Consider the following 23,396-nt stretch of genomic DNA (forward strand, 5'->3'; position numbering starts at 1 on the left):
AAAAAAAAGGATTGGGGAAGGAGTTGGGGGGGGGGAAACAGCGTACTGGTTGCACTGTCCTCCATAGCAATGATCTTTCTCTCTATCTATCGTTTTTTTTAAAAATAAAGCGAAAAAGTCGTTTGCTTGGACGTAAATCCCTTTCAGTTGTGAGCTGTCCCTCAATTGTAACAACGTAATAAACAAGCAAACGCGTGTCTAGACTATGGTTGCGCATGGCCGCAAAGGTCCGAAAACAGGCATTCCAGTCCAGATGGACAAGCGTTGCTCTCTTGTGCAACCAACCATGCGTCCGAGAATAGCACAGTACACCAATCTAATCCAATCTAATCCAATCCAATCCAATCCAATCCAATCCAATTAGCCAAAGCTCAAAGAAAACGTTCGGTCTAATGGAGCAAAGCTCGCTGAATGTCACAGAGAAGCGGGTGATATACAAGTTTTTTTTTTTTTATATATTACAGATTACGAAAGAGGTAATGCGGATGCAAAACAATGATTTGTGTGTTTGTTTTGGGTGTCGACGTCTACAACTTGTTCATAGGATCCTTGCCGCCTAATTCCCTCGCCAGACTCCTACTCCTCATGTCCGCAGCCTTCACACCCTGAAACACCAGTTCCCTGAACCCTTCCTTCTCAAACGTCCGGATCGCCGCGTCCGTCGTCCCGTGGGGTGACGTGACCTTGACCCTCAGCGTCTTCAAATCGTCACTGCTCGATTGTGCCATCTTGGCTGCGCCCAAACATGTCTGGATCGTCAATGCCTTTGCTGTCTCACGGTCCATGCCCAATTTCACGGCTGCGTCCTCCATGGCTTCCATCATCAGGAAGAAATACGCAGGTCCGGATCCAGAGATTCCTGTGACTGTGTCGATCAAACTCTCGCTCTCGACCCAGGAAACTTGTTTCGAGACCGCGGCCATCAGGGATTCAGCAACCTGGCGCTGAGCAGGCGTCGCGTCTGAGGTCGCGTACAATCCTGCTGCACCCTCGTTCACGAGCGAGGGGGTATTGGGCATAGCCCTGATCACCGGAGGCATGTCCCGGGGCTGGAAGCGAGTGCCTTCAGTCATGAACCTCGCAATAGCGCCGGTTTCGATGCCTGCAGCGATAGAGATAACAAGTGGTTGGCGCGTCTGCAGGACGGGGCTCAGATCCATAACGACGTTCTTGAGGACCTGGGGTTTGACAGCGAGAATAACGACTTCGGCGGGAGTAAAGTGTGTAGAGGCAGCGGTGGGATTGACATGTACAGAACCTTCAGTGATCAAGGCGGCGGTTTTGGAGGGAGAGAGAGAGCCATTGACGGCGAGCTGGTTTGCTTGTGGGCCCGAGAGAACTTGGAGGCCGGGGTATTTGGAGCGGAGGAATTCACACCGGGCTGGGAGGGGTTCGGAAACGACGCATTGAGAGAGTGGATAGCCGCAGGCGAGGAGGCCGCCAAGGATAGCCTCGGCCATGTTGCCGCCGCCGATGAATGCGAGTCTTGACTGGAGTGACATCGTCGTCTTATTCTTTTGCATGTGTGGATTGGTTTGTGGTACGGAAAAGCTGTGCCTCTTGCAGCGAGGGATAGTGGTACAAAATAAAGAGATTTGATGGAGCTGTGTTCAAGTGGTCTGAGCTGAAGAATGAGGGGACACTGAGGTCTTTATAGGCTATGTAGAGGAATGCACCGTGAATTCCGAATGAGCATGGGCCATGACGGACCCCGATCACTTTTTTCTTCTTCTTCATTCGACTGACCTTGTTCATCGCCGTCAGAATCCCAGCCAAGTAAGTAGCGACGTTTCATTTTTCGAGCGCCGACAACAATTCGCTTATCTTTTTGAATTGAGGCGCCGGCATTTACAGACAACATCACGTGAAGACCGGCACATTACTGCCTGGGGTAGTCATTGCGCCGGTTTGCTACTATGCCCGACACTGCCCGCAGTGTACACCACTACTATACGGTCTCTCCAACTGCATGCGTGTTCTCCTCTGCTTTCTTTACTTGGAAAATAGCGCATGGGAGTAGTCCGGGGGCACCATCTGTATGATTTTAGCGCCATTCTATAAGAAAGACTCCCCTTCGGATTCGAGATAACAAGACCATGCTCTGATCTACTGCCGCACTAAGCATACTCTCCCCTCTCTTCCTTTCCGTTCCTGTATTGTTTATCTCTCATGTCCTTCCTCCATATTCAAACGCCCAGATTGCAATGACCGCACTGGGCTTCAGAAATAAGGACCAGAGCCGGGTATCATTCTAGATAAGGACCAATTGTTTCCAGGATGTTATAGGACGGTCATTTTACGTGGACAATGCGACCAACACAGCGTCCATGCCCAAAGCGCAAAAGCCGCCAGCACACAACTATATAATAAAAATGCACAATTGTAGGGTAGCCAGTAGAGGACGTCATGAGCATCTCTGCGGACGAGTTCGATGGCCTGGATAACATCGACGAAAGCGTATTCACGGATGATTTCGCTACTGCATGGGACCCCAAGCCCGAAGCGAGGCAGCCAGTAAAGGATTTCATGAGGATCCCATCGATGACTTGGACAGCCTTGAAGAGATGCCCGTAGATGTCTTTGAGGACTGTGATGGCAAACCATGGATGATATCGGAGGTGGTTCGATGACTTTAATGAAGACTATTTTACACATCTAACAAATCTAACAAATAAACATGTCAATTTGCAGTGCTATTTCTATCACTATTTCTTTGATAAACATATCGATGGCATGCCAACGCAACTTTTGCTTCGCCCAAAAAATAAATTTCCTCCCACATTCACCACTATCAAACACCCTTGTCACTCAAAGCCATTCCTTTTGCTCCTCCTCAATCACTGCGTCCCTCTTACACCGGCTACTGGAAACATGGATATAACGTGGAACCAAGCGTATGTGAGGTGTGCCATTGCCACTTTTTACATCGATATTGGTCCCATGCTTACTCGACACGAATTTATCGAATCTATAGTCCTACTGCGGGGCTTGTCCGATCATCTCGAGCATGTAAATATTGTTTACCTGGTCGTTCCAGAATTACCTTTCAGGACTGCCCCGAAAATCCCAGTGGCACGCCCGAAAGGCAGGTTTTTTTTATTTCTTATGAGGTGGACTTGCGGAACTGTCTGAACTAATCGCTGATGTACTTCTCACCAGGCATGCTGGGCTAAATTCCGCCTATGCCGTCCAGTGCGCCCGCAAAAATCAGCAGCGGCATGAGCGTGCTAATCACCATCCGGACAAGCCAGAGCATGCGGACCTGGCACCTGCCCTTACTGCAGGGCCTCTCCAAGCGTCTCAGACATGCAGATACGGCCAAACTGGCCACTCCAGGATCACCTCCAAGGACTGCCCTAAGAATCCCAGTAACACGCCTGAAAGACAAGCTCCTTTTTTATTTTTCTTATGGGATGAGTTTATACCTCTCACCAGGCGCGCTGACATAATTACCGCTTACAATCGCCGGAATAGCGCAATGGATTTAGATGCGTTACCCCTTGCACGGCGGCCTTTCACTGAGGATCTGACAACAGGCGTTGAAGTCCCGCGACCTTATGCCATCTTCTCGCCGTGGTTCTACACCTATGCAGCCCATCTAATCCTCCCGAATTATGGAAGCGTTCGCTGATGATCTATCTTAGGACTTTCTGTACGTTGCCGGAGATCGCCCGAATGCTGAAGAGGATGTCAAGGGTACTGCACTGTTCCGCGTCAATGAGATTTTAAAGGGAGCTGAAGCCAGTCTGGCCGTCTCTGAAGAGATGCCTTGAGACTTTCGAAGCCTCATCGATCGTCAACCCAACAATGACGAACTTGGATAACAAGCAGAGCTCGGCACTGAGGCATTTGCGGCTAAGACAGCTCATGACTTGGACCTCTGTAACGATGATCAAAAAGCGTTGTACGCTGCAATTACAGCAGCGCTGGATAACATGGACGAAGGTGCGGCAAAGGTGGTCTTTATTGATGGACCAGGAGGAACTGGCAAGTCTTTTTTGTACAACACTTTGATTACCCACATCTGAGGAAGGCGTGAGAAGGACGTGGTCGTAGTTGCATCATCTGGACTTGCTGCCCAGGTCTTGACAGGAGGTCGTACAGCCCACTCTACTTTCAAAATCACGCTCCAGAAGTATGCCTTGTGCTATATTGGACAGATACTTCACTATCACGCTAAATAGAACCAGGATGGAGCCCGGCACCATGACAACACTGTTACAACACTGTAAAATAGGCCACAAACATGTACATATAGACCCCGCTTATTATTGAAATATATTGCGGTTCTTGAAGTAAGTGAGAAAGAGATGTGGCTCCAAATGCACATCTACACGACATTTATTAATCAACTCAAAATTAAGTTCCAGAGGCGATGGATTTATATAGTAATAAAGTACACTGGACTTGGCTGAATATGCAGCAATGATTATTAAACAGCATTCATTTCTACGCATCCCTACTTGACCACTACCCTTGACCCCTTGACTCTGCTGCTGTTGCAGGAAGTACCGCGAAGGTGACTTCGTATCTAAAGCTAGTAGTGGTGGAAATGTTGTCATGACTGGCGTGCCGCTGCCAGTAGCCTCGACATCTGTCCAAGCTCTCCATCACCAACCGGGTTGCCGACGTCTCTCTGCTCCACAGTATGGATATGCCCTTTCTTCAGCACCACATTGTAATACAGCAATGTCATTACCTCGCCGCGGCAAGCGAATACAGACACCATCACATACTTTGGCGCGACTATTACGTCCTGCAACTAGCTAGGCGCCAGTCTAAGCATGGTATTCACCACATTTGTTTGCACCAATTGCTGCACGACATCGACTCTCATCTCGACTCCATTCGGCCCTGCGTTTATCCCGGCCCCTCCACTTCGCAAGGCTGTCACAACATCTTGCGTGCTGGTGGTGATGATCGAGGTATTCGAGTCGTTCTTGAATCGGATCACATCACTATCGTTTCGGAATCTTCGCGTGAGGCGGTACATCATTCTCGGAAACAAAGGCCTTCCATTGCCCCTCTGCCCCGAAGAAAAGCGAGACACCTCTAGGCGGGAGTCTATTTCGACCTTCGAGTCTTTGAATAAACCACCGAAATCGGCACTAGGGATGACACCCCATCGCTCATATAGGCTGAGGTATTCTTCCTCTCCCTTTGAGAGTACTTCCCGATACTCGCTCCAGGCATCCTCGGATAAATCTGCGACATTTTCGAACCATTAACGAACGTTTTTCTAAGTTACATGCGACCAGTCAATCCAGTCATACATGAGATCATCAAGATATACTCATCCCCTCTCAGGCTCTTGCTCCACAGGCTTTTGTTTCATAGTAATCGCGTATCGCTCCACAATGCGGTCAAAGCCGTCTATGGTTTTGGTTCTGAGTCCGGCTAGAGCATCATAGAAGGCCTTGGCAATGCTCTTATCGTTGTATACATTAGGCAATGGTTCGGCTCTCCCCATCTCCTTCAGACCTTCTTTGACGCTAGCCAACCATGAATTGATATCCGCGCGAACGTGAATACCGCCATGCTCGATATATTCGAACTTTCTGGCATCCTTCCAGCCCATCTCCATCACGGTCGAATCATTTCCGGAAGTCATTTCGAGATCCACCAGACGCGCTTGTTTCGTGGGATGCATAACGCTCTGACAATTGCGGTACTGGCTCAGTATGGTCTTTCTTCGTGCGGTATTTGTAAGATCTGCCTATTCCACTATTTGTCATGGAAGCGATGGTGAGTTGAAAGACCATAGAGCCAATAACAACCAACCAACCACTGTCCAAGCCATCAACGATTGGATTTGCAACCAGAGCAACATCGTGAAAGGCAACGTGCGTGGAAGGTCAGAGCTTAGATTGCACGCCGAGTATGGAAAAAAAGACCCCACGCTGTCCAATGACTTCTATAGCCGACTGTTCACCTACGTGAGGATCAAGAAACACCTGTCGATGAATGGCTTCCTACAGCGATTCGTACAGCAGATGGTGGACGCAGGATGTACTGTCCATGAAGCTGAAGGCGGAGCTGCCAAAGACAATCCCATTCTCGAGTCTCAAAAGGAAAAGTTGGAGATGATCAAAGATGAACAGACTCAGCAGGTTGCTGATGCAAAGTATCTGACGGAAGATGACTTCTTGAAGCTGCACAGGGATCGGAGTCGACACCAGCAGACAAGCATGCAGTGTCCAAATACCTCCTGATGAACGCCTACGACATAACTGTACCTGAGATTGCCACGCCTCAGTGGGTCGAGACATATGACAACGAGTGGGAGAAAAGGGTGTACAAGGACCTGCGTGCCCTGTCTGTAGCTAGAGGAGACACAATACAGGATATGCTCGGCGCAGTCCAGCGGCGGGAACGGCTCTCCCAAATGTACTACAGCAGCATAGACGAAGGAATTCCAAGCCAAGCACTTCACAAGCTCGCAGAGTCCCGATATGTCAAGTTGAGATATGCAGTGGACATCATGATGCCTTGTGGATTTGCGGATACATTTGCCCACAATAAGGTACCTGCTCAGGAGCTTCGAGACAGCATCGATACGATTTGGGGCGACATCGTGGGTGAGATGGGGAACATGTGCACGACACTAGGCAAGGAGAAGCCAAGACACAATAACTGGACATTTAAGAACCAGCTTGGCTTCCTGAACACTGTCCTGTATGATGTTTTGAGCATGAAGATCATGGCAGTCAATAAGCGCAGGACAATATATGAACTAAGGCATTTCTCAAATGTGGGAATCACATCGGGTCGGCCCCTCTAGACTTGCAAGGTGTCGCGAACCATAGTCGAGTGCAATGAGTGCTGTCGTGGTGAGGAAATTCGATCGGCGGTATTTGATTGGTCGAAAATAAGAAAGGTGATCGAGCGCGCGCTCAGCGCTCACCGGCAGAGAAAAAAATCGCCGTTAAAAAAATCAAAAGGTCAAAAGGTCAAAAGGTCAAGCACCCAACGACACTCCCCGGAGTCCGCTCTGTCCTTGAGACTGGGCTTGTTTTTTTAAAAACAACACCGTTTCTTGTTCACTCCATACAGTCACCCACATTGCACCTCCGGGTAAAACCTAGGTTAGCCGGGAGCTAGGACAATGTTTGTCTTCCTAAAGATACTCGCTGTCCTGGCTCCATGATCCGTGTACAGCTTACGTAAGCCATCAGGAACAGAGGTAGATAGCTGGGCAATCAAATATCGTCCTAAAACATTCATGTGCGGTAAAAAGTGCCTGAGCTAGAAGGTGGTCTTGGACTTGCAATATCCATCAATGTAGCGCCTATTAATCGCGTGCTTTGGCCCCCATGTAAGACCGAACCCTTCATATTCCTTCTGCTTCACAAGATAATGGGCGTCTCCATCATCTCCTCGGTGCCTCCAGAATCTTAGTCTCTCCCGAGTCTTCCTGTGACATATCAGTCGTAGCAGAATCTTCAGGTTCTGCAGTGCTAGATCGAGATACGGTAGTGGACATAAACGCTTCCTGAAGCTCCAGCAGATCATGGCCATAGCCTAACTTGGCCTTGATATTGGGTTGCTTCTCATAGGACTCCTGGTACTCGATGCTCTCAAGGAAGTCAAATCCATCCTGCATCCAGAATCCATGATGTGGCTGAATGGCAATGTTCTGACTTGCTACCAGCTTCTTTATATTCGTGAGTAGACAACACAGCTTGAACTGGAGTTCGAATGGCTTCTCATCAGCAAACCGGACAGGTGCATTGTGCGTGAACTTAGCAAACTTAGACTGGAGATCTGCAAAGCAGCTTTCGATTTTGGATCGAAATCCACCAAAAGCCTTGTTATACTGGGTCTGCCTCTATATCTGTCAAAGCAATTCCCCTGGTCTTACGCACAGGGTAAGAGGAATTCCCATGACTTAGCTCTTCTGATGCACCCACAATTTGGCCCAAAACCCGTTGTATCCACCGTCCAGAGCAATGCAGTCAAGTTTGTGGATGAGGGATGGAATCTTCATCTTGACTAGCATGGTGCCATCGTTGTTATCCTTACATGGTGCAGGCTTGGATACAAACAGCACGATGTTATTCATGTCTGCGCACACCTGCACACGAAATCCAGACTTCTTAGACTTCTTGAGCTTGTAAGAATAAAGTCTAGGTTTATTCGCATTTATATAGCTGACACGAGAATCATGGCCATCCAGATTCAATGTAACGTGCTTGAATGGATCTGGATTATTCTTCGCAAGAAGCAAGCGCAACTTCAGAGTTGAGCACATGGTGTACAGCTTAGAGGTGATTGTATGATGCAGTTTCTGATGATCTTGTAGGTAGAACTCCTTGCGCAGGTCATAAAAAGATGTCTTGGGCACAAAGCGCGCCATATTTGACAACGAGTCACCAGTTACCAGGGCATATAACAAAAGTAGGCCTTTTTCGACGTTCCTGTATGGGCTGCCATAGTCATGAGTCCCAAAGATCTGAGTAAGGAAGAAGAAACCAGGTATGTAGCCAAGGCGGTCCAAGAGAGCGGACTTCACAGTTTCTATGTCTGAAACGTTCTTCATCTCAGTACGATGAAATTTGGCCTTGTCCACAGCTGGCCAGCCTTCATGCAAGGAGCCCCAATGAGTGTCCAAAATATGTGCGTACTCTTCGGAAATAGCGGCCATTGAGATATAAAAAAACAAGTACAGTTGCATATAATTAGCATACAATCGCTCATTTTGATCATAGCATGCTTTTTACTATTTGCATGGCGACTGTTCGAGCTCGCTATGGATTTAATTAGACTTCCAAACAATGGCATTCGTCCTCGACCATTCCATAGTCCGTTGGAAATTAGAGTCAGGGCGCCTATGCATCTGGCCAGCAATACTCTTGAATTCTGACACCCATCGAACTGTAACTATCCCAAGCATAACCGGGAGAGCGACCAAGGCTTGGACAGCTTGAAGTAATTTATCAAAGCACAGATACAGGTCATGTCATGGTGTTGGTCAAAAGAATACAGTGTTGAACATCGTCCATGAAACCGTCGGCATCTGCAAACAGCGTCATAGCTGCGTTCGTGTGTTAACGGCCAGCGTTAGCCCTGGCACATTGCAGAGTATCCATAGCTTTATCCTCAGTCGAGAACAGCGGCAGAAGCTCGGAACAAGGGAAAGTTCGGAGCTTTGGAGAATAGTTGGGTAATTCACGCGCCTTCTTTGGAAATAAGAACGTTCGGGAAGCAGCATAAAGGGCGGTTGAAGTCCATCAAATTCAAGGCTGGCCTGGAAAAACAATAGGCATTGAACAGTCGCCATGGGGAATCCGCAGCTGTTAAATTTGGTGGCGCCCCTGGAAAAAAATGGTTTGGGGGCAAACTGTTTTTAATAAATACAAATCGAAAGTGCTTTGAGAACGAGTGTTGTTGATCATCAAATGAATATGAAGTATGAGCGGGGATAATAATGAAGCCCATGAAGACCTCTTTCGATCCCTGGGAATGAAACCATAGCCGTAGATCAATAAATATGACAAATGCCCAGGATGCTTAGCACCCGTAGACGTTTCAATCTCTGCATCTGTAGCATGGTACCTCCGTCCACCTTAATCGGGAACGAAAGCACGCTGAAGTTTAGGCGCGTCGGCCTCAACTGCAACTCCTCCAACACGCTCAGCTGCGTTAGCTTCTCAAGGATTCTCTCCTGCAAGAACATGCGTCTGTCAGCGACAACAACGTTAGACGGATCCTCGAGCTCCACTTCCTGGTAGAATGACGCAGCTTGGATCTCATTGCAGCTAATACTGATCCTCAGCCTTGTTATCGTTGCGCGACATCCCCACTGGATACGAAGGAACCGGTCCACATTCACGGATGCGTTCTCAAGCTCAAACACGCGTAAATTTGGACAGATCTCAAGGACGGCCAAGGTCAGGTCCAGTTCAACTTCGAGGAAGCGGGTGTGGTACGAGAATACCTCGAGTCGAGCGCGTAGTCCGAAGCTTCTCAGGTAGAATACGGCAGCGAAGTCTCTCTGAGCTCGCTTCAAAGAAACCTCTAGGAGTTGATCGCTTGCTGTGAGGACCTGCTCCAGTACTATACTATCTTGATCTTTCCCTGGGGCTGGGAGTCCGTCGAATTCCAGAAGCTGAAGGGTTGAGCTGCAGTCCGAGTCCCTGATGGCAGTGGCGATGGTCAAGAGCAGGCTCTGGGCGGTATAAGGCGGGAGTGTAAGTCGTCTAAGTCTGGGGCACCGCTTGATCATGTAGACCACCAACCACTTGTCGACATAGGAACCCTCGAACTTTAAATGGATGATCTGAGTGGGTTGATGAATGATATCCACATGCTGCCGACAAGTCCTACGTGATAGCCAGACCAAGGTATCGATATCGGAGCAATGATCCAATAGAACCTGCGCAGCATCCCTCTGTACCGCCCTGGAGACGCAAACCTCCTTCAGTTGACCAAGGCCGCCCAGCGCCTCGGCGATCTTTTCGATACCTTCTTGAACACTCGACAGGTCGATGCGCACACAGGTCAATGATGGGTTCCTTGTTATCAAGTCCACCCATATCTCGACAGTGCGCGGTGCGGTCACGGCACCAAAGTATTCGCACCATGTCTCTAGTTCGAATTGGAACTGAGGACATGCACTATAGCCATCTGAGCAGAAGTCTTGCGGATTCTCGATCACCAGAGCGTGAGTTAGATTGCTGCATCCGTCGCCTAGGTACTGGAAGGAGTGCACGTTGGCTGCAGCTATGGCTTTTGTCAGGTATGAGTACTTATATACTCGACTCCCACCATAACCGACTTCAGATTGGTCACAATAAGGAATATCTTCAAGCTCGAAATGTCTGGCTCCATGGGTTCGAGAGGCGAGGCCGTAACCGAGGTCTTTGGAGAAGTAATCAAAGTCAAAAATGTGAATACTCCGGTAAAGCGGCTCGATGAACCATTCGAACCAGAGGCGATTGACACGGAGACAGACAGTAAGATCATGAGGAGCGAGGAACTCGGCGATGTGGGACACCAGTTCTGACACATCAAAAATACGATGATGTACCATCTTGGCGAGAACGTGTGGGCGGACAATTGAAAGTCAGGAAAGAAGAGAAAGGACATGGCGCTGTCCAGGAGGGTGTTCTATCTATGGGGAACCGTCATCATTAATCATGATAATATTCACAATTAAACCTCCACCCCCTTGCTTGCTTTTTTATTCATATCGATCAGATTGGCAATGGTCGCATTGACGATGGGGACAAAAAAAATTAGTATGTACATGATAATCGCGCCATTGGGATTACAGCATAACTGTTCGTAACACTGTCGTTGACAGCCATTGTAGCTGCATTGGACATTGATATTATTTTATTTCACAGATAAAGTCAGTACACGAACTATGGTGGAGAATGCGCGGCATGGCTGTATAATCTCTTCAACTGTTCCCATGTCTCTTCCGTAGGGTAAATTCGAAAGCTCTTCAGCCTCCTTTGCTCAGGAGCCAGATCCGTCGTTAGGAAGTAGATCTATCCAGCAGCAACAACTTGAGCTGCGATAGGTTCGTTAGAGAATAAAACACGTCGCCATGTTTGGTCGCTCAAAATACCGAGTTCGTTCGTCTTATAGGACTGTGCTTGCATCTCCGTACAGCTAATGGTGGTTCTCAGTTCCATGAGCGAGTCGCAACATACCCACTCCTGGTTCAGGAAAGCGTCGGTATTGATAAGAGTCTTACTCGTCTTAAACGCGCGTAAGCTCGGACAGATTCGAGTACGGCGACAAGGAGGGCATGGGTCGTGTCCTATATTGTCCAAATATTTTACTGGCGAAAAAAATCTCACTGCGCGGATATCTGTGAAGAAATCGAAGGAACCCGTTGGCTGGCTGTCGATAACGTCCTGAGCGGCTGAACCGCGGAATAGGACTGAATATCGCCAGCAATATTGATTTGTTTAAGTCTTGCACGGCAAGAGGATCCCTGTAACCTTGATAGGATTATCAGTGGCCTAGTAGAGGTCCAAGTAGAAGTCGAGTAGACGCGGGTTCCTCTTGATCAGTGTCTCCCAACTGTGCATTGTCCGAGTGAGAGCCGTCCTGCGCTAGTGGTTTCTCCAGTAATAGATCAACAGATCCCGTCGCCAAAGAATGGATCCGCTTGATGTTCATCCTTCTTGTGGAGAAGTTCGAGGGAGCGCGCATGACTTTTGGAAGTTTGGACAGTTGAACTAATTTAATGTACGGTAGAAGTTGCTATTACGGCGCATAGGCCTAACTATCTTCTTCACTACTCAGATTGTGGCTCATGAGCACGAACACAAGCGAGAGAACGAGAGAGAGGGAGCTGCATTTGTATAGTACCTATCCAGGCATCTGCTGATGGCATCCTTCGTAACTTAACGATTCCGCCATGCACGCGACGGCGTGGAGTATGTGGTCCAGCCTTACCGATTTGTGCCATGATGCTTATACATATCGACAGCGAGCTGCAATGCTGTAGCGAATGCCCCATATTCGCAGCATCTTCAATTTCTCAAGTCTCGTCAACTGCAGCCATGTACTTCCTGCAAGGTGTATTCGAAAGGATCTCAGGATCCACTGCTCCGGAGAAGACCCCACCCAAGTAAGCCTGTCGAGCACTAACGCCTCGAGCTGTTGAAGGTTTGCTAGGGAATCGAAAACGGCACTTTGCTTTGCAGTCCTGAGCTCCAAATCAGACTTGTACAGCCGTGCTTGCGTCTCCGTACAGCTGAGGGTGATCCTCAGTTTCTTGAGCGAGCCGCGACACGCCCACGTCAAGCCTAGGAACTGGCCGACGTCGATAGAGGCTTTCTGCATCTCAAAGACGCGCAGATTCGGACAAAGCTCTAGTGCGCTAAAGACGAGGGTAGGTGAGCAGCGCTTGTAAAGGTCAATTGAGGTGAATGAAAGTTCCGTGAGTCGATCTCTGAGCCCTATGTAGCACAGGAACTTGCTCGCGAAAAAGTCTCCCCGGCTGTCGGCGAAGGAGATTGAAGATAACTGTTCGCTGGCAGCCAGTAATCTCTCGAACGGTTCCAGTACAAAGGTAGATGTCCCCATATCCCCGCTGAAATCGATTCGCTTGAGCGTTGTGCGACAAGGGGAGGCCTCGATTGCTGCTGCTACTTCAGAAAACAGCGGGATGGAGAGATATGGCAATGAGAGTCGTTCCAGTGCAGGGCACCGCTTGATCATATAGGCTATTACGGTATGGTGGGGGTAAGATGGCATGGGAAATCGAAGGTGTTTGATCCCTGTTGGCTGTCCGTCCTCTGCTGTCGTTCGTGCGATTATGCGCGTGTGCGGCTCAATGCAAATGGTAAATGTATGGATAGAGGGGCACTGGTCAAGGAAGAGCTGGATAGCATTTTTTGCTTGGGGCCAGCGTAGAAAGGTCTCTCGTAGATGATCGAGGTTGCCCAAGGCCTCGGCAATCCTGTGAAGACCATCCTTGATCTGGTATAGATCCATACTGACATAGACCAGACGAGGGTTTCTCTGGATGAGAGCCTCCCAGATGTCGACGGTCCAAAGAAGGGTCGTCTTGCGGAAGTAGTCTTCCCAGTAACGGATCTCTCTATCAAAGAATGGACATGCCCGACATTCAGTCCTCTTTGAGAGGAACTCCTCGACGGTCGCATGCGTCAGGTTGGTGCAGGTATCGCCCAGGTACTGGAGGGAATGGACATTGGCGGTGGAGATAGTCCTGATGTGGTGTGCGTACTTGTAGACCTGGCTTCCGCCGAGTTTCTTTGGGAACCAAAACTGAAGCCATTTTTCGAAACGGGATTTTCGGTTGGTTTGGTTCTCGTGGCTGTGGAAGTCAAAGTCGAAGACACAGATGTGTCGATAGAGCTGAGGAATGAAGGTACTGAACCAGGTTCGGTCGACACGGACACAGGCTGCGAGGTCAGGAGGCGTGAGGTCGATTGCGATGAGCTCGGCCAGTTCAGGAATGAGCACAATGCGTTCGCTCATTATTCAATCAGGGATGGCAGGTGAATGGGAAAAGAGGACAGGAGAGAGAGTGCGGGGTAGAGTAAGAAGCGAAGGAGGGTGTGCGGGGCAGACTACAGGGACAGAAGAGGCAGTGAGACAGACTTGGTTTACAGCACAGCCGCAGGATCGATCAACACGCTACATATACACTGTAGATCCTTTTATGGCCCACAGAGCAGAGGGTCAGTTAACGGCGAGAGGGGGAAAAGAGAAGAGAGAAGGATCGACGCGAGAAAGAGGGGTCGACGCAAGAGAAGGAGGGGGGAATAGAAAGAGCCGCGAGGAGAGGAGAGGAAAGGAGGAGAGAGAGAGAGGAGGAGGGGGGAGGATGTCTCACCCTCGCACGTGGCGCTTGGTCTCTGTTGCGCTTGGAGATAGTTCTTTTACAGTTGGAACAACGAACAAAAGACCGCTGGCTCTGATCCTCTTTTTATCCCTTCGTTTGTTTTCCTCACTCTGGAGTGAGGAATTATTTAAAAAAACTACATAAATGAGAAATTCTCTAAAATGGGCTAGCTTACCCCCCCTAATTGCTTATCTGAATCTGATTCAGATGTAAATTTCACGTACGGGGGCCAGCTCCCATGAAACTGTTTCATTATGATTCCTGCCTTCGTAATACAAGCTGTAAACCTCATGCAACAGCTTGCTCCACTCTTTGACCAACCCGTGCCTATGCCTGGTCAACCTGGGGCTCTGCCTAACCTAGCTACCCAGGGGTTTAACGCTTCTGTACCTGGATCCAGTCAGACTTCATCTCATGCTCCAGTTATGCCCATCGCTGTTCAAGTTGCACCTGTAATCATTCATGGCACCTCACCCCTTGGGCCAGTGATGCCTTTGACCATCCAGACCGCTCCTACCACCATCCAAACTGTGCCTGCCACCACCAAAAACACACCTCCTCTTGCTGAAGGAGCCAGTGAAGCCGACTCAGATATAGAGGAGGGGCATTTGGCGACAATTGTTCGCTCCCGTCCACTCCTCAATGCTGGGGATCAGTTTAATGATCTGGAGAACGAACCTGGTAAGCAATGTGCCCAATGCTTTTTTTTTTATTTTTTTTTATTACCCACGTAACCATTCAAAAGTCGCTAGCATGGATACTGCCGACAGTGTCAGCAGCAACACCAATTGTAATAATTAACGCAGGCGCCAATCTTCCCCCCCGTCCTCTTATGCTTTTACTCATCCACATCATCATCCTCACCATGGCTATATCAACCTCCCTGCGCCTATGCGTCTGGACGGATCCCTTGAGCCTATCCACATATTTTCACTTTTTTTACGGATGATATCTTGGCTGAACTAGCATGGAACACAAACGCATATGCTACAAAGAAGGAAGCCTGAATGAAAGTCGGAGCTCATGCATGGACGTGCACTTCCTCAAAGGAACTTAATCTTTTCTTGGGTATCCTCATCTACATGGGCATTTTTCATCAGCCTCGTGTTGCGGATTATTGGTCTCTGTCATCACAATATCCATCACATCCATTCAAACGCTTCATGTCACTCATTCGATTTCAACAACTCAAGCGATTCTTTCATGTTTCCAACCCGTATGCTCATCCTGAACCTTGGTATTTCAAGCTGGAGCCACTTTCTACCAAGCTTCAGGAATTGTTCCACAAATTCTACACCCCTTCGACAAATGTCTCTGTTGATGAGATGATGGTTCGGTTCTCAGGTCGAAGTGTGCATACTATTCGGATAAAGAACAAGCCAACGCCTCAAGAATACAAGATCTTTTCACTTTGCGACTCTGGATACACCTACTCATTTCTGTACACCTCGAGGGTTCATTCTTTCAACGATATCAAGGAAGTCCCTGGCTTGAGCAAAACCTTGTCTGTGGTCTGCCAACTTGTCAAAACACTTCCTTATCGAAATTTGTCCTACAACGTCTTCATGGACAACTATTTCTCCAACATTCCTCTTTTCATTGCTCTTCGGGACCTCAATATTGGAGCATGCGGCACAGTATGGGGTTCGTCGTCGCGATTCCCAAAAGAACTCAGGATTAACAAGGCGATAAGCTTGACTGGAATACTTTGTTTGGTGTTGTGATTGATGATAAGGTCATTGCCATACTTTGGATGGATAATGGGCCGGTTACAATGCTGTCTACACTCCATGAGATCGTGGGTGATACCTCATTCGTCATGCGCAATAGACGCCGCCCTCGAGGAACGAGTACAAATGGTAGAACTGCCCGTGCAGTTTTTCAAGGACATCCCCGAGCTGACCTCAAGATCCCCAAGGTTATCGATGATTATAACCATTGCATGAGTGGCGTGGATGTCAGTGATCAATATCATATGTACTACCACACACAACTGTCAGTTGTCCGAAATTGAATGCCTCTTTTCTTCTGACATTTACAAACGGAACAATGGGTCTCTTTCTCATCGCGATTTTCGAGCTCAGCTGGCATGGTCTCTGATGATGAATGGCATTCGAGAGGAGCAAGCTTTACCAAGGAGCTGCCATGGCCAACCACTTGTGTCGCACAAGGTCAATAACCCCTACATTTCTAAATTGAAACCCACGCTCTCTGAAGAACGTTTCGTTATTGGGAACCACTTTCCTGAATATTCAGATAGCCGTTCCGAGTGTGTACTCTGCCGCTACAAGTCAAGCATACATGGGCCTGGCCTCACAAGCTTTCATCACAAGATTACACATTGGAGCTGCACCCATTGTGCCCTTCCTTTGTGTATCGTCAAAGAGCGAAATTGTTTTCAAGAGTATCACAGATCTCAGGATATTTAATTATCAATGGTTTTCCCTCTCTTACGATAACATAATGATGGCACCAACGCCTGTTTCTCTTTGTGCTCCGGTGAGATGATGAGACCAGCGTGTCAGGTGTTGTTCATGCCGGTTCGGGAACCGGATGTTGATCGCAATGAAAGAAGACGGAGACCTTTTTACTTTGATATAATTTTTCGTTACACGCGTTTTGCACGCAAATTATTTTATCCGAGGCGTTCGTCACGTTATTAGGATTTTTAAAATTGAAATTTTATTTTCTGGTGAAAGGGGCAATAGTTGTCTCTTATGCAGTAAGATATTGGTTATGAACGTGTACTTCGAGATCGTTTGCGCCGCGTGAATGGCCAGACAGGGGTGTCTGTTGCTGTGTCATCGTATGCTCGCTTATTCGACTTCTATTGCGCGGCATGATGCTCAGCCCAATAATCGCTGATACATCGTCGTTCAATAAAATGACCTTCAGGTTCCCATGTATTTTCATCAGAGGAATAGCCCTTCCATTTGACCAGATATTCATTTGTGTTGGGTGTAATTGTACTAGCCCTGTGGTCAACGATTTTTTCCACTTCATAGGTATCAGTATCTTCAAAGTCGTCCAGCACAAGCTTGAGCTGAGATGGGGCATAGTGACGTCCTAACAAAGCTCCTATGCCATCTTTAAGAATATATGAGCCATGTGAAGTGCGTCATGCCACTGTATATGGTCCTTCATACCGTGGAGTGAGCTTGCCTCCTTTAATCGGATCAAGAGCCATTACTTTTGCTCCATCTGGGAATTCTGGGAATTCGATCATTTTTTGCTGTTTCGCCTTAAATTTCTTTCTAATGGCGGGAAACATGATCTCGGTCATGTATTTTAGACGTTCAAGCAGTTCTTCTTCGTTCATGATTCTGCCTTCTTTGATGGTGTAGTTATTGAAGTTATTTGCTTTGCGGGCGAAGAATAACGAGAATGGTGATGAATTGTGCAGACTAACCGTTCGCGTATTTGCAGACAATTGTACAAAGGGAATATGTCGATCCCAATGACGATGATCTCCTTTAACTCCTTTGCGAATCATATTGCAACTCCATTTCCCCTTGGATGGTATGGTGTTACCAGACGATGATCTATATACACCTGTGTGGTCATGATGCGGGTGAGTTCGTTGACAAACTTTTTTCCGTTATTCGATTGTAACACGCGAGGGAAGCCAATATCAGTAAAGCGTTTGAACAAGGTCTTTGCGACAGTGTACGAGGATTTATCAGGCAAGGCATCCAACAGAACAAACCGAGTGTACGCATCGACTATAATCAACAAATAGACATTCTTGTCTTCGGACTCTTCAAAAGGGCCTACAATTCCAATCGCAATGAGTTCACCAGGTAAGTGTGCATGGATTGCCTTCATAGGATGATACCCTTTACGAGCAATATTCATCCTCTGGCATTCTCGGCAGCGCTTTACGAAATTTAAACAATCATTGGCCAGATGGGGCCAAGTTTCCCCTTGCTGATGGATTGAATTCACCATAGCATTTGTACCAAGGCGACCCATGGCATGCGCTTTATACATGGTTTCGTCCCTTTCTTTTTCGGGTACTACCGCTCTTTCTGCTTCCTCATTTTAAAGGATGTGTACGTACGCAAGAGCTCTTTTCTGCACTTCTGCATGGAGCGATTACTGTTTCCTCACCGGGAATAGACGCGAAAAAACGTCAGGAAGAATATTAAGGATTCCCGGTCGATAGTGGACAGTAAATAAATAACTCAAAATGATATCTTGCCATGCTTTCATCATGGAATTAAGATTCTGTTGAGAATGCAGGAACATTAAGGCATGGTGGTCCGTGTACAAATCGAAATGTCTTCCCCACAAATAGTAATGGAATTTGTTCAGAGCAAACACAATTGCATGTAATTTCTTCTTTGTGGCACTGTATTTACGTTCGCTTTCTTGCAAAGAACGAGCCATGAGGGAGACATAATTGATGTCTTTTGGATGCTCTTTTCCGTGTGGCAATTGGTACAGTACAGCGCCTATACCAACGTCCGAATCATCTGTTGCAATATAGAATGGTTTGCTAAAGTCAGGGAATGACAAAATTGGTGCATTCGTCAACATATTTTTTAGAGTATTGAATGATTGCATTTGTGCCTGATTCAGAGCGAATGGTTCGGTTCGACTACGAAGCGCGTCTAGCGGTGCTGCAATGTCACTGAACAAAGGGATATATTCTCGGAAGAAATTGAACGTGCCAAGATATGACTGGATCTGTTTCGCTGTTCTTGGCGGCTCCCATTCATTAATGTTTGCGAATTTGGTTGGATCAACACTTTTGCCGCGCAGTCCAATGATGAAGCCCAACAGCTAGATTTGTGTGCTGAAGAAATTGCATTTCTCGCGGTTGATTATCAATTTGGCTGCATTGAGCCGTTCAATTACACCTTATATATGCTCAGCATATTCTTCTCAATTCTTTGAGAATATCGCAATGTCATCAATGAAATTACAGACGAATGGAAGATCGCTGAGGATCCTTGACATTCCCCTCTGAAAAAGACTGGACAATGGCTTCAGTCCAAAAGGTGCATTTTTTGAACATGTACTGCTTGCCATTGTGCATAAATGCAGTCAATGCTTGATCCTCTTTATGAATTGGAAGACGATGGTATGCCTGAGAGAGATCAATTGTAGTAAAGATTGTGTGTCCACCAAGACGAGTAAAAATATCGTTGTTTAACGGTAAGGGATAATTGTTATCCGGCAGATGCTTATTCAACGGTCTGGGGTCAAGGCAGACTCGTCACAGCGTCTTCTTACCATGCTTATCCTTTTTAGCAGCAAGCGTTAGCGTATTATTGTGCACATTGCTAACTGGCGCAAGCGTGATAACATCATCGCGTAGCCATTTTTGAATAGTGTCTTCGAAGATGCTCATTTGCTTTTCAGCAAACGGTCTGGGCCTTCTGAATAGTACAGTGCCCTCAGGAACAGGCAAATGTGCCTTCATTTCTGGTACAGGACAGAAGCTCGTTTTTGGTATTTCAGCATTTTACTTCAGATACTCAGCAATTCGTTCGAGAAACTTATGTTTTGCAGCTTGGAATGCCTTTGACTTTTCGTCTGAAGGCTGTTCACCAGGAATTAATGAAGGTTTGGTATCTTCTTCAGATTCAGAGAGTTGCATCGCATCATCGCCAGGATTGACGAAAGCTGAAATGCTAAAACCGAATTGATGAAAGAGATCCATTCCTATGATGAACGGATATGATTGATTGGTGACCTCCATAGGTGCTGACACAATTCGAGTGCCGTACTGCAATTCAATGTTTTCAGTCTGACCAATTCGAGGGATAGTTTGGCTTTCATCGGCAAGCGCGATGATACCCTCAGCAGGATTAACTTTTATTCCGTATTTGAGAGCAATGTCATGCCGAATACAAGTGTCTGTTGCACTTATATCAAGCAAGGCTTCATGTTTTTCGTCCTCAAAAGTGATTCTTCTGTCCGATTAGTCTTTGTTAACGCTCAATTTGGTGAATTTGAAAGTACCATCATCGATTTTATTCAACGACGAGATTCGAATTTGATGGTTTAGACATTCATAGTCCTCGTTGCTGCTTTTACCAGTCTGTCGTTTGTCGTTCTTGTTTGTACATCTCTTCGAGATCAATTATTTCAGGGATATCTTTGACATATGAATTGCAAGTGCCATAAGACGATATTGCAGAGTGTGATAGTACGTCAGGATTGACTACAGGCTGCGCTAAAGCAGGATGCATTGCGATGCGCGGTTGTTTGTCAAAGATAACTTCGTGCCGCGCCGAAGCGTTAGTCTGATCGCATAGTATATGGTTGTTCGCTAAAGCGGGTAATCTTATTTTCTGCAATGGGCTCCTCATTTGAAGCCTCAAACTTTGTTCGTTTATTGCATATTTATTAACCAACTTTAAATTAAGTTTCAGGGATAATAGATTTATATGGTAATAAAGTACACACTGGACTCGGCTGAATATGCAGCACTACATTGTTGCTATATTTAGAGCTAAATTTCTGGTAATGTCTGTCCTTTTAATGTAAATCGAGGCTCCTAAGAAAAAGGGTCTTTTGCCTTCAGACGCAAGGAGCAACGTTGAGCCTAATATTTCCGCAGTCGAGAACCTTATTCTCCTCAGCACGGTCTGTATGAGTCGCCGACCGTTAGTGCCGATGTCATCCTTCGATGACAAGTTCATTTCTATTACAGAGCTGGATCTCATTAAGATCTTCTGGCATGACAACGCCTTGCGATATTAACTTCGAATGTATACCCACCAGGACTTTCCAAGTTTCGAGTACATCGAAGCTATCTCGCAGGCGGACGTTGGGCTATGGCTCTCTAGAAAGGAACCGGAACATCTCCTCACCAAGCTGATCACCCACATTAGAGGATATACGCCGGGAGAACGGAAAAGGTTCAAAGATTACCACAGGTCGGTCGACCTTGATGATGACGCTTGATAAGATGAGAGAGCATATTGAAGCCATTCGAAACGATAACTTCGGGCCCAACACTTACAAGGAGAGCGGCTATGCTTTACGTGGATTGATTCGGACAGATGGGTTTCGGCTTCAGTTGCTCGCATTCAAGCTTAACGAACTCAATGCGGTCAAGTACAGACGACTTCCCGAGGCCAAGCTATCACCTCGCATCAATTCTACTCTCGGCGGCACGGATTATTCCTTGACCGAGATCAGGAATGTGGTGAAGACCAAACAGGACGTCTCGGATCTTTGGGGATATGATCTGAAGCAGATCGAGATTTTAGGTCTGGATCAAGGACAAGCATTTGTGATCAGAGTAAGCGCCCTTCTGCCTAGTTGCGAGCAACTCACCGTAGATCAAGAACAAGAAACCAATGGCGCTATCAAAGAGCCATCCCCGTCGAATGTCGGAGGAGCAGGAGAGGCTGTTATGACCAAGAAACCATCTACCAAGTTTTACAACCTGGTTGTCAAGCAGAAGGCGGTGTATCAGCCCACACTGAAGCACAGGCGTTGGTTGAAGCTAAGGAAAGGAATGATGGTCTATGCTTCAAGATCTATTAGCAGCATCGAGAGCAATCTACCGCACCTCCACGGCTCTGCAGCAAGCATCAAAGACTATACTGACAAGCTGCGGGACGCGGAGACTCACCTCGATTCCTTCTATGGCAGTGTGATTCTGAAGAAGCACAAGTGGAACGCTAGAAAGGCGCGAGACGAGGAGTACAAGCAGATTGCCAGCCGTCTTCTCAAACTGGTTGAAGAATCACTAGGTGCCAAGAGAGAAGACAGCAACAAGGTCATCATCGGCGTGGGTCTTGGATAGTTTTCTACGAAGACTAAACTGTCCTCCTTGCATGAGTCTTTCCAATCGTACTTTGTCCAAAAAGTAAGTGGTCGATGGTGGTGTCTCTTCGCTAGCCTATGATTGTTATCTATGGTACAATAGAATCGGCACAATGTGATGACTAATATCGTATTTCTACTTAATCTTTCTGGCTCTCTCGAGGTCAGATCTCTTGGCTATATCGTTGTGGATGTGAACGAGTATTACACTTCCAAAAAGTGCACAATATGCGAGGAGTTTGTGGGCCAAGTTAACATCCGACGACTTTATTGTTCAAACTGCAAGACATACATGCACCGCGACATCGTGGCCGGCCACAACATCAGCAATGCAGTCTGTGACCATCTGATTAGCCAGCAGCGGTCCCTGCAACTCAAGCCCAAAGATATCGATGGGAACTACCCATGGATGCAAGTAGCAAGTTCTTGCTCCACTAGCAGCAGCGACGGAGAGCGTTCAGGGGCACAGGTCGTCTCAATTAATTTCGTCTTAGTTTTGATCTAGGAGGGGCGCGCGAATCGCCACTTTGGTGACGTAGTTTTCGCGCCCATTGTCCTGGAATCTATAAAAAGGTTATCCAGAACACATTCCTTTCACTCCAAAAAACTACCTCTCTCCTCTCCCCCCCGACAACCACTCCATTCCTCATACCCCCCAAAGAAAACAAGCACACCATGCGTCTCGCCCTCTTCTCCGTCCTTTCCGTTCTGGCTCTCGGTCTGATCCGTAGCGAAGCTACCAACGTTGTCCGTATCGACCCTAAGTCTGGCTTAGTCTGCCTTATCCTTCCTCCTCCCGGTAAACTCATTGGCGACACAGAGCAAAACGGCCATGTCCAGTGCACTGATGGCAAGCCCAAGTTGTTGCCCTCCAAGTTCTTTGCCACCAAGAACTTCCAGGTCACCAAGGACTATGTCCAGGCTTGGGGTTTCATGAACGACGCCAGCGTGGGTCTCCTCAAGAAGGACGGTGGCGGACAGTACGATGTCCACAAGGACTCTGGCGACAACATCGCCCCCGGCTACCCTGTCTTTGTCGAACTCCTCGAGCCCGATAGCGGACGCTGGTGCATCCGCTTCTGCCACGAAAAGGGACCTCACTGCAACATGGGACGTAGTAGCGATGGATGCGAAGGCGCTTTGGGCATCACCAGCTGGCCATCCCCTTCCCACCATTAAAAGAAGCTCCACATTTCCTCTTGCAATATAAAAATAAAAACCTCACACAATCCCTGTAGACCTACTAGGCATAGCCGCTGGATTTTTTTTGTGAAAT

General features: G+C 47.4%; 7 protein-coding genes across 7 annotated transcripts; 3 read left to right on the forward strand and 4 right to left on the reverse strand.

Moving 5' to 3' along the window:
- Positions 1–426: 426 nt before the first annotated feature.
- Positions 427–1,784, reverse strand: BC939DRAFT_469143 (pyrroline-5-carboxylate reductase dimerization-domain-containing protein). The gene has a single exon (XM_051557986.1). The coding sequence runs from the start codon at positions 1,521–1,523 to the stop codon at positions 528–530; it is 996 nt and encodes a 331-aa protein (XP_051406493.1). The 5' UTR covers positions 1,524–1,784; the 3' UTR covers positions 427–527.
- A 4,332-nt stretch (positions 1,785–6,116) lies between these two features.
- BC939DRAFT_469147 (uncharacterized protein) lies at positions 6,117–6,936 on the forward strand. The gene is given in 2 exon segments (XM_051557987.1): positions 6,117–6,767; positions 6,782–6,936. The coding sequence occupies 2 exon segments, from the start codon at positions 6,212–6,214 to the stop codon at positions 6,817–6,819; spliced, it is 594 nt and encodes a 197-aa protein (XP_051406494.1). The 5' UTR covers positions 6,117–6,211; the 3' UTR covers positions 6,820–6,936.
- A 433-nt stretch (positions 6,937–7,369) lies between these two features.
- Positions 7,370–8,644, reverse strand: BC939DRAFT_508309 (uncharacterized protein; the record flags this gene model as incomplete). The annotated part of the gene is made up of 2 exons (XM_051560982.1): positions 7,370–7,828; positions 7,907–8,644. The coding sequence occupies 2 exons, from the start codon at positions 8,642–8,644 to the stop codon at positions 7,370–7,372; spliced, it is 1,197 nt and encodes a 398-aa protein (XP_051406495.1).
- Positions 8,645–9,481: 837 nt separating this feature from the next.
- Positions 9,482–11,032, reverse strand: BC939DRAFT_508310 (uncharacterized protein; the record flags this gene model as incomplete). Its single annotated transcript, XM_051560983.1, has 1 exon — positions 9,482–11,032. One exon carries the CDS (start codon positions 11,030–11,032, stop codon positions 9,482–9,484), a length of 1,551 nt encoding a protein of 516 aa, XP_051406496.1.
- A 935-nt stretch (positions 11,033–11,967) lies between these two features.
- BC939DRAFT_508311 (uncharacterized protein) lies at positions 11,968–13,965 on the reverse strand (the record flags this gene model as incomplete). Its single annotated transcript, XM_051560984.1, has 2 exons — positions 11,968–12,194; positions 12,528–13,965. The coding sequence occupies 2 exons, from the start codon at positions 13,963–13,965 to the stop codon at positions 11,968–11,970; spliced, it is 1,665 nt and encodes a 554-aa protein (XP_051406497.1).
- Positions 13,966–20,873: 6,908 nt separating this feature from the next.
- On the forward strand, positions 20,874–22,100 carry BC939DRAFT_511056 (uncharacterized protein; the record flags this gene model as incomplete). The annotated part of the gene is made up of 1 exon (XM_051561099.1): positions 20,874–22,100. The coding sequence occupies exon 1, from the start codon at positions 21,237–21,239 to the stop codon at positions 22,098–22,100; it is 864 nt and encodes a 287-aa protein (XP_051406498.1). The 5' UTR covers positions 20,874–21,236.
- Positions 22,101–22,623: 523 nt separating this feature from the next.
- On the forward strand, positions 22,624–23,379 carry BC939DRAFT_469156 (uncharacterized protein). Its single transcript, XM_051557988.1, has one exon. It carries the CDS (start codon positions 22,796–22,798, stop codon positions 23,297–23,299), a length of 504 nt encoding a protein of 167 aa, XP_051406499.1. The 5' UTR covers positions 22,624–22,795; the 3' UTR covers positions 23,300–23,379.
- Positions 23,380–23,396: the final 17 nt, after the last annotated feature.

This window comes from Gamsiella multidivaricata, assembly GCF_025024155.1.
Source record: "Gamsiella multidivaricata strain RSA 2152 chromosome Unknown BC939scaffold_126, whole genome shotgun sequence".
Lineage (NCBI taxonomy): Eukaryota > Fungi > Mortierellomycota > Mortierellomycetes > Mortierellales > Mortierellaceae > Gamsiella > Gamsiella multidivaricata.

What these genes read in the sequence shown, in the direction of transcription:
- BC939DRAFT_469143 (XM_051557986.1), bottom strand. Translation starts at nt 1,523, where the DNA reads ATGCAAAAGAATAAGACGACGATGTCACTCCAGTCAAGACTCGCATTC.
- BC939DRAFT_469147 (XM_051557987.1), top strand. Translation starts at nt 6,212, where the DNA reads ATGAACGCCTACGACATAACTGTACCTGAGATTGCCACGCCTCAGTGG.
- BC939DRAFT_469156 (XM_051557988.1), top strand. Translation starts at nt 22,796, where the DNA reads ATGCGTCTCGCCCTCTTCTCCGTCCTTTCCGTTCTGGCTCTCGGTCTG.